Raw genomic sequence first — 10,413 nt, 5'->3', positions numbered from 1 at the left:
AACTATGCGGCACCTATGCCCAAGGAGGTCCGGAGTATCTTCTACGGCTCAGGTGGCAGACAGGTCCAAACAACTGAACCTATCCGCCAGGGGGCCAGGGCGCCGGGGTGCTGCATACCGCAAATCAGCAACTGACAAACAACTAAGTTGAAGTTTTCTTCTATTCCAAAAATTTCAACTAGTACAAGGTTTGTTACATAACGCAAAAGATACAAAGATACAAAGCCCAGCTCAAGGGTCTGCAGGCTCCCGCTTGAAGTAGGTGGCAACGAAGTCGACGACCTCCCGCACGCTGTCCCGAGCGGCGGCCTCCGTCTCCGCGATAGGACCATCGACCACGGGCGTCAGCGAGATGGCCGGGTTGTGGCTCCGGAGGCAGGTCAGGATGTGCTCCGCCACCATCCGGATCAGCTCGCGACCCTCGGCTTCGAGCTGACCAGAAAGGACCGGCTCTAGACGCCGGAGCCTATCCGAAGCAGAACTCAGCACTGGGAGGGCTCAGCTATCGAAGCTGGCGGCTCCGCCACCTGGACTGGGCTCATTCCAAGTGGCACCAGTGCTAGGCTCGCTTCGGCCGCCCAGTCAGCAATCCACTGGGCCCCCACGCGCTGGTCCTCCTGGTGCTTCCGGACCGCCTCCTGGACCGCCTCTTGCATCCGAGAGTCCAGAGCTGCCTTGGCCACCTCCACCTCGCGGGACCTCTCCTCGAGCTCGGCCTTCCTCTTCTCCGACCACTCCTTCAGCTTCTTGAGGGAGTCCCGCTGGCGGCCAAGTTCCTTCTCTATGCCGGTGGCGTGGGACTCCCGCTTGGAGAGGGACTTCCAGTCCTCCTCCAGCTCCGCCTCGGCAACGGCCAGCTTGCTGGCCCTCTCCTCCAGCTGTTTCTGCCATCCAGCCAGGGTCCCAGAGAGCTCGTCCAGCTCCTGCCTGCGGATGTCGAGACCCTGGCTGCGGGTCTCAAGCTCGGACTGCTGGGCAGCAAGCCGACTCTCGAGGTCGGACCGCTGAGCCGCGAAACTAACAACCTCGCTGGGCCATGGCCTTCTCCCGGCTCGATACAGCAAGCTCCCGGTTGAACACCTTCAGAAGGTTGGCTCGATAGGCCTCTTGGTCGGCTTTGAGCTTTGACCGGGCTTCCGCAGCACAGGAGGCTTCCGCCTTCGTGTGCGCTTCCAGGCGGGTGTGCCAGTCGGAGAGGCGCTGGCGTTCGCTCTCCAGGGCAGACCACTCCCGCCAAAAGGCCGCCTCGGCGGAAGAGGTTGCCTCCTCTATCGACCGCCGGACCTGGATCAGCACCTGGGGAAGGGGAGTCGCTTCCTATTCCGGGGGTTGGAGATGCAGGAGCTGCCTGCCAAAGACCACCTCCAACTCCTCCTCTGCAACGGGACCGGAGCTGGAGGTGGGAGCTTCCGGTACAGACATCGGGGCTTCAGTAGACGTTGTGCCCGTAGCGGCTGTGCCCAGCATCGGCGCCCCCGCCGCAGCCGTATCAGGTGCGGCTGCGCCCAGCTCCGGTGCCGCCGCTGCGTCGGGCGCGGCTGCGCCCAGCACCGGCGCCTCCGCCGCCGCCGCTGCGTCGGCCGCGATTGCGCCCAGCCCCGGCGTCTCCGCTGCCGCTGCGACCGCTGCGCCCGTCGCCACCGCGTCGGGCACCACCGGGCTAGCAGAGGTCGCTGCACCTGAGGTTCCCACTCCCGCCGTCACTGCCGCTGTCGTCGCAGAGGTCCCGATCGCCTGGGCACTAGCCGACGAGCCGGCGATGGTAGAAGAACTGCTGGGGCGAGGAGCCCTGGCAACAAAGTGGAGAAGCCTTCAGCAAAAAGCAGAGCACCTGGCACAAGGGAAGAGAGCGGGATAACACTAACCCAGAAGTGACGGGTACCCAGCATCCTCGGAGGCCCGACCTCCGCTCCTGCTGTTGCTGCCGGCGGGAGGTATCTCTCGGCGGCGATGGTGGCGGCGCAGTCGCCCCGGAGGACCCGCGAGGGCCGGCGACCCGGGAGCTACCCTAGCCCGCGCCCTCAGCGGTCCTCTGACGCTTTGCGGCGGGCTCCGTGACCAGGGTCCCGTCGCCCCTGAGTAACCTGCGCCGGCCTGCGTCTCCTGACGATGTGCCGGAGCTGCCCTACACCTGGCTAGAACCGGCTGTGGCGGTGCTACTGGCCACAGCCTGCTTCCCCTTCGTAGTAGGCCCGGACCCCGCGGTGCTCAGCGTAGCTTGATCCCCGGACGCGCCAGGGATCCGGAGCCCACGGTTCGGATCGCCTCCGGTCTGGCATGGGGCCAGCCCCCCGTCGTCAAGAGTTGGCAGGGTAGCCAGCACCGCCACCCTCGCGGAGTCCTCGCAGAGGGGGACAATACCCTGGGGGAGGATCAGGTTCTCCGGGATGAAGGCGTCCCCCGTCACAGCCCGCACCAGGACCTCCAAGGCTTCCTGAGTCAGGTCGCTCCCCTCTCCGCGGTGGGTCCTGCTGCAGTCGTTGAGGCCGGTGAAGCTCCAAGCGGGGCGCGGGCGCTGCTTCAGGGGGGCGATCCGGCGCTTCAGGAAATCTCCGAGCACGTGCTACGAGGTGAGGCCGCTCTCCGCCAGCGACCTGATCTTGCCTAGCACAGAGTCGAATTCCGGCTGCAAGGACGGCTTGGCCCTCCAGGATCCACGGTCGGTGGCAGTTCCCTCGGTCGGCAGGGCGAGGCGCTCGTTGGCTTCGGTGGTGGCGATCACCCAATCCCTGCGCCACTCCTCCCACTTCCCGCCAGTAAGGCCGGGAATGTAAGGCGTCGGCAGGTCACTCCTCATCTGGAAGTAGTACCCCCCACTTCGTCCTTGCTCCTTCCGGACTTCACCAGGACGAAGAAGTAGCGGAAGAGGATGACGCAGGGCCGCACTCCCACGAACATCTCGCACAAATGCACGAAGATGAACGTCAGGAGGAGGGAGTGGGGCGTCAGGTGCTGAAGTTGGAGGCCGAAGTCTTCCAGCAGCAGTAGCAGGAACGAAGAGATTGGCAGCCCCACGCCGGTGGAGATGTGCGAGGTGAATAGCACAAACTCCCCGGCGCGGAGGTTGCCAAGGGGAACCGAGCCTGCTTGGACCCCCCAGCCGGTCTCCTGAGCACTCCACCCAAGCAGGCGGCACACCGTGTTCAACTCCTCCTCGGACTGGAAACGGCGGGGATGAGCAAGGGATGCCATCTCTCTGTGGAGGTGAGGAGCAGCCTGCGTGGGGGAGCAAGGGGCAAGGAAAGCTCGAAGGCAAATGGGCGCAAAGGTTGGAAGGAAGAAGGCGAATGCGGGAAAGTAACCGCGGTATACGGTTCGCCCCGTTATAAAGTCTGACTCAACTGGCGCGCCCCGGAACCGTCGCTGGAACCCAAGCGACGCCCGCACCTAGTGTTAACCGCCCAGTCCCTGACAAGGGGGCCCAGGCCCATCTGTTAGGGAGGGCGGGTAACCAACAAGGGTGTGAAAAGGCGGGATCTGAACCGTCGCCCACGCGCGAAGCGAGGCGGAAACTGAGCTGACGTGCGCGTATTAAGCGCTGGCGTGGCCGAGCTTTTCGGGAACTGCGCCGGTGGTAAATGTACCGTTTACTCCGGCCGCAACAATGCCGAGCGTCGCGTGCGTGACGAGGTGAACCACTGTGCGTGGGGGCCATGAGTCAGTAAGCCGTTGCGATGTGATGAGGCAGCAAACAACCCGACGGATGGTCAAAGCCGGTCAAGGCCCCTGCAGTAAGAAGCTTCAAGCTATGCAGAGCCAAATCTCAGTAGTGGCCCCACCTGCGGGTTCGTACCTCCACCAAGGTGGGCCCGGGGGCCACTGTCGGTACCCTGTAATAGGGATACCCACTCTTACTGCGGCAAATCAGGACCCGCGTAGTTATCCGTAACTGCGCGCAAAGGACGGAGTAGCCAGGCCCCACGGGTCAGGCTATTTCCTCACCAAGCCAATGGCCCCGGACCCGTCCTCCGCCTGGGGATGGGTCCGGAGACGCCACATTTCCCTAAGGAAAACTCCGAGCTGACAGTCGAGGCCTCGGACCCCCTATAGGGGTCCGGGACCTTCTGCGTCCATCCAGACCTCCCTTACCGCGTGGGGGTCCGGAGCCGCCACGTGACCCAGAGGCACGGGCGTGGACTCGTGCGCAAGTCTTCCGCTGGAAGACTCGCGCACCCACCGCATTTAATGCAGATGGTTGAGGCGTGCTCTGTCGCCGCGGCACGCGGGACAGCCTTTGTCAGGCCTCACTGTGCACCGCGTATTACCAAGGTACATAGTGTAGCCGCCTGTGCCGCACCCGCGCAGAGCCCGTCTGCCGCATTAATTGGATACGACGGCACGGCACTTTTCCATCATGCCTCCTACGCCGCAAGCTACGCGGCCCGTTCAGCTACGTGGCAGGCAACGCCGCTAGCTATGTTTGGCGCCGCTCCGACAAGACAGCGCCTGGACACGCCGGACGGAGGATTCCGGGAGCAGGCAATGGAATCCAGGAGAGGGATCTCCTTCGCCTGCGACGCCATAATTATGAACAGTACATTATCTTGTACTGCATCGTTAGGCCCACCTGTCGGGGCCCCAACAGCCATGTACGCGCCCCCTTGAGATATAAAAGGGAGGCGCTCGCTGTACACAACAGGCCGAACAGGCTCTCCAGACACACACAAGCTCTCGCGAACTCTCTCGAGGCAAGGCAATACAACACATAGTGGACGTAGGGTATTACGCTCCGGCGGCCCGAACAACTCAAATCCCGCTGTGTTCATCGTGTTCTTGAGCGAGATCGAACTAGGACTAGCTAACCCCTGAGTACACACCCTCTGGGCTTAGGCGGATGCCTTCCGCCACCCGGCTGTGGTTTGCAGCACCACGACAGAGTTGGTCTCCCGTACTATTGTCTAGGCGAAGATCTTATTGTATAATGTGAGTATAGGGTACGCAAAAAAAGTGGTCACACACTACTTTGGTACTGCTCCTCAGAAGTCGGTGTCAAAATTAGAAGCACCGATTTCTCAATATTTTTATATGACAAGAAAAGATTCATGACCCTATTGACCGGAGAACTTGGTGACTATGATCATTAAGTCATAAACAATTGAAGCTTCACACCAACCTATATTGTGCAGTGGCACTGGGTACTACTCAAAACAAAATTTGCTTAATGGTAGCGCCATTAACTGTGGTTAGGATAGCACCATTCGTCATATCGTTTCCATTAAAATTCTTATAAACCTTTAAAAATTCAGATTGCACTTGAAAAATACAAGCGACGTGCAGAATCTGAAAGTGGCAACAACTGGAAATAGCAAAGCTTCAACATGAATCATCCAAAAATATATATGCTCTAACACATACCATTTTAATATGCCGATCCTATATTATGCATCCAAAAATGCTGAACTACAGAAAGGTTGCATATTCTACAATGTCTATATGGGGTTGTTACATGTACACACTTCCCCAACAATTGTATCTATGCAATATTTATCTATAAAATCCATGTATGCAATAAGATAAGTCTGGATACATTAGACTCCACCGGTGAAATCTTCGAAGCACTCACACTGGTGAAGTTCTGCAATTCCATTGCTATTATTCCTTATCCTCTTCTAACAACCCTTTATGTAGTCCATGGTTTTCTTTCAAAATGTATGTGAAGTAAGTATATTTATCATGATATGTCAAAACTACTTCAGAGGTCCCAGTCTGATTCTGATTGCTAGCGCATTTTGCTTGTCATCTCTTGGCGCCTCCAAGCCTCAGCCCATACGTTAGCATCTGCAAGTGCACGCTCCCTATCAATACCATTTGGAGCAACTCTGCCCCTTCCTGCACGATGTGAACCACTCCAGGAAGTTTCCTTCACTTCCGGTATGATATGATTCATCTGAGAATGAATTGGCACATCAACTTCTTGTTGGCTAGGCAATTTGTTGCCGTGGTTCATTTGATCATCCAAAACCTTTGATGTCGAAGGCCCAGCACGGTTACGACGAGCAGTGTTATTCCTATCATATGTTTGTGAGGCTAAATAAGAGAGAGCAGCAGCAACTTCCCTAATGGGAGGTCGGTTTTTAGCTTTCTCCTGTAAACACATGGCTGCAATAGCCAACGCCTGATATAAACCCCTCCTTGGAAAACGGCCATGCAACAAAGGATCAACCATCTTGGGAAATTTCCTTTGATCTCTAAACAATGGGCGGGCCTGTAGACAGATCGAAAATAACCTCAAGGTTAATTTAAATTGTGCCAGCAAAATAGAAAATAAGGGAAGCATGTATAATTCAAGCAACAGAATAACTTCACTACTAATGTGTTCTATGTAATACCTGTGTTTGAAAATTTAAAAAATTCTGGAAAACAAAAAAGATGTTCAATTCTAGGGTATTAAGACACATAGAAATAGAAGACTATTTTAAATACAGCCGGAAAAGTATCCAAATAATGTACTCAAGTTTTTTTCTCTCAAAATCAGTATACTTGAAAGTTGAAGATATCGCCAATCCTAACACACATGCTGTTAAATTCTTATTTATTGTTATATAGAAATGAAAATAGGAAATATTAAACATAGCTGAAATATCGAGAGAAAAATCTAACAATAACAGCATGTTATTATATATTTTAAAGCATTTGCTATTACTCAATAATTTGTCTTTGACACATACTCCCTCCGTTTTTATTTACATGTCGTATTAGGTTTGTTCTAAGTCACACTTGACTAACTTTGACCAAGTCTATAGAAAAATATTGTAACAACTACATTATCCAACATATGCGCTATCAACCCATATGTCATGATGGATTCAATGAAATAAATTTGGTATTATAAATGTTATTATTTCTTTCTATAAATTTGGTCAAAGTTTTCCAAGTTTGACTTAGGACAAACCTAACACATGTAAATAAAAACAAAGAGTATTAATTTGTGTTTTAGTTTTCTTTATACAAAAATGGCCATGGACCACTTGACTGCATTTTAAAACGGGTTAAAACATACCCATGCAACTAAGTCTTGTTCCTCAGGAGGCCGATTGCTATCATGTGGTCTTCGCCCTGTAATTAGCTCAAGGAACACGACACCAAAACTATAGATGTCGGACTTAATTGTTAGCTGTCCGGTTGACGCGTATTCAGGAGCACAATAACCATGTGTCCCCATAACACGGGTTGTTACATGAGTCTTATCGCCAACCGGACCAAGCTTAGCAAGTCCAAAGTCAGACAGCTTTGCATGATACTCTTCACCAAGAAGAATGTTTGATGGTTTAATATCTCGGTAAATGACTGGAGGATGTGCCTTATCATGCAGGTATTCCAAACCAGCAGCTGCACCAGCAGCTATCTTCATCCTTGTTTTCCAATCTAGTGGTTCTTGATCCGGTGCAAGATCTGTTGAAAGTATCAATGTTAATTTTTTTAATGGCGTGTCCAGTAAGTAAGAGCAAAAAATGAGAAGGAAATACATGTAATACAATGGGCAGTAAAGAAACGCTTAGAAGCAAGAAACCAACAACATAGACTTAAAGGTAAATGACATATCAGGGGCACTTGAATCCTTAAGAAGTCAAAGCCAATGCCTTAAAAATTTTATTCAATGTATTGGTTAGGGTAAACTCTAGTTAGGTAGCATTCTGTAAACTAGAACCATTCATCTTACCATGTTTGACTAAGTCTACATTTCTGCTTCTCTCTCCTAATTTGTGATAAGAGCAGACAGTTGAATAGTGGAGAATTCCCGTATACTATAAAAGTTCATCTGGCCATATTGGAGTACGTAAATATGTTTAAAGGGAAAAAAATGATGCTGGGCATGATACTGAAAGGTCCTACAATCTACGAAATACCCAATGCTTTTATATTAACAGTGTTCTGACATTACGACAAATGGCACCTAGGAGTAGAAAACTTCTAAGTTGCCCCAGTGCTGATGATATTATTCATTTCCAATATAAACCAAAGAAACTAACCATGCAAATGGTCTTCTAGAGATCCGAGTGGCATATACTCATAGACAAGCAAACGCTGATCACCATCAATGCAGTATCCAAACAAATTGACTAGATTAGGATGATGCAGGAGATTGAGCATGAGAACCTCCACAAGGAATTCTCTGTTCCCCTGAAGCCCATTTAGATCAAGTCGTTTGACTGCAACAACCTGCCATGTAGCAAATTCTGAAGCGGCATTAGACATAAATAAAGTACAAACTAGATTACCATACTTTCAAGATTTCACATTGCCATCAGCAAAATGAAATATTCACATTAGCATCATCGAGTATGCAATGGAATCTTGTTGCCAGACTGTTGTCTCTTGCAGCATAACTAGATCAATGAGAAACATGACTAGCAAACACAGACCTGCCCATCACTAAGAGTAGCCTTGTACACACAGCCAAAGCCTCCTCGCCCCAAAAGACAATCCTCCCTGAAGTTTTTAGTAGCATCAGCAAGCTGATGTAACGGGAAGATGATTACTTCATCATGTCTACTGATTGGTTGGGTTCCTTCTATATGTACAATGCTCCCAGTGTTCAGCGGGCAACTTTCTGAAGATTTTGAATAACCCACTGTCAATGACCCATTTAAAGTTAAAGATAAATCCAATGTCATCAATAGAACAAGGATACATTGTGAGAAGGAAAAAAAAGACAAGATAAGCAGGAAACATTAAACAAGAATAACAACAATTTTCTTACAGTTCTTCCCTGCTTTTTATACAATCATGTTAACACTATTTTCCTTTCATAATCAAGTGTGATCTCTCTTTTCATTGTACCTTTATTTCTTCCTAGATAGACAGTCTGTTCTTCGTCTGTATTCTTAGATAGACAGTCTGTTCTTCGATTGTAATTAAACCATGTAAGTGTCTCTGTTTCTTTTTTTAAAAAACACGCTGTAGACATTAAAAAAAGAGTAAAAAAAGGAGATGACACGAAGAAACATAAAACAGTTTTCTAATAGTGGGACTTTGGGTGCTACTTAAGGGATTTTCATGAGGCTGACTACGGCAAGAAAAATAGACTTGCTATTCAGAAAGAATAAAAAAAAAGTTCTTGATTGTTATAATTCTTCACCCCCGTAAATTACTAGTAAACAACCAAATTGGATTACCGTGCAGAACTCTATCGAGTTCGCAAATCGTAAGACTTCATCTTATTTTCTACCGCAGAACTAAACGCGCCTCTGATATCAATAGCATGTTCAGCTCCACAAGGCGGATGCTACAAGAGTAGCAGGGCCTTGCATATCAAGAACAAGGCGGGACCAGAACAAAAGCACCAATAAACGAAACGAAAACACAAGAAAGGGAGCCATGCGCGCCATCCATCACCTGAGGCGACTTGGTGATTGATCTTCAGCTGCTCCCCTTCCTTCTCCTCGTCATCCTCCTCCTGAGGACACCGGCACAGGCAAGCCAAGAACCCCATCTCTCATCACCGGACTGACTCAGCGCCTCCGGCAGGAGGAGATAAGAAGCGAAACCCCCAGTCCCTACCCGCACCGGGAGGAGGCGTTGGGTCGCCGGGATATCAATCGAGGACTGCTGCAGCTGGCAAAAAACCGGATCAGTTTTTCCAGGTCCGTCCAGAAGGAGAGGGAAAAGGAGATGGAAGGATAACGGCGTGCGCCCAAAAAGTCTGCTCTCACGGGAGAAAGAAATTAGAAAAAGAAAAACTGTGGGGATGAAAAACGCAAAAGTCAGCATCGATGGGGATGTCGGGGAGTCACTAATTGCAGTGCTAACGGTTAATTAATTCAATTTGCAGGACAAATTGCACTCACATCCCTCTGGAGTTGGTTATTCGTAAGAAAACTGGTACGGACGCAATGGCAATTGTCAAAAACTCGTTCAAATACCGACCGGCCGAGCTCCAAAAAACTTTAAGCCAACACCGGCCTCGCCTGGCCACAAAATTTTGACGCAACGTTTAGAAAAAAGGATGTCAAAATTGTAATAGAAAAAACTTATTACTGTGTTGGATTAAAGTGATTTCGTCACTTCATTATATGAATAAATATGGATTTTCACTTTCACTTGCAATTTTGCAAAAGTTTATAAAATATTTTTTACATAATTTCTTGAGTATGGGGTCATTACTGGCCCGTAATTACGGACAGTTCGGTTAAAAAATTGTGAACAGGCCATTTTGCGGTCACTAGTACTTTTTTATATCAAAAGGTCCGGTCATCTCATCACTACCTAATATGATTAGCAGAGTAAAAAAGAGTTAATCTTTTGAACAAGTGAGAGGTAATTGCGACTGCTCGTGGTTGTTTTTTTCTTCCTTTTGAACGGGTTACTTAACGTAGTAATAAAGACAAAGCATTATGCAACATGGCTTGTGGCACACCGAAAGGAAATCAAAATATTTGTTTGGATGCACCGTGTAAAAGTTTTTGAAATAAA

At 50.2% G+C, this 10,413-nt stretch overlaps 1 protein-coding gene across 5 annotated transcripts; it reads right to left on the bottom strand.

The window, feature by feature from the left end:
* Window positions 1–5,283: 5,283 nt before the first annotated feature.
* LOC120706394 (serine/threonine-protein kinase PBL27-like) lies at window positions 5,284–9,627 on the bottom strand. Of its 5 annotated transcripts, none has more exons than XM_039991031.1 (6): window positions 9,337–9,627; window positions 8,782–8,838; window positions 8,364–8,572; window positions 7,971–8,160; window positions 7,001–7,392; window positions 5,284–6,205 (listed from the first exon to the last, which is right to left on the bottom strand). In XM_039991031.1, the coding sequence occupies exons 1-6, from the start codon at window positions 9,431–9,433 to the stop codon at window positions 5,720–5,722; spliced, it is 1,431 nt and encodes a 476-aa protein (XP_039846965.1). In that variant the 5' UTR covers window positions 9,434–9,627; the 3' UTR covers window positions 5,284–5,719. The 5 variants fall into 5 exon arrangements, with proteins under 5 accessions (XP_039846965.1, XP_039846966.1, XP_039846967.1 ...); XM_039991032.1 differs by having other exon boundaries at window positions 8,364–8,551; XM_039991033.1 differs by lacking the exon at window positions 8,782–8,838 and having other exon boundaries at window positions 9,337–9,625.
* Between the last annotated feature and the right edge of the window lie 786 nt (window positions 9,628–10,413).

Source organism: Panicum virgatum, chromosome 5K (assembly GCF_016808335.1).
Source record: "Panicum virgatum strain AP13 chromosome 5K, P.virgatum_v5, whole genome shotgun sequence".
Classification (NCBI taxonomy): Eukaryota; Viridiplantae; Streptophyta; class Magnoliopsida; order Poales; family Poaceae; genus Panicum; species Panicum virgatum.
The sequence above is the reverse complement of the archived record's forward strand: the minus strand, read 5'-3'. Positions and strand labels throughout refer to the sequence as shown.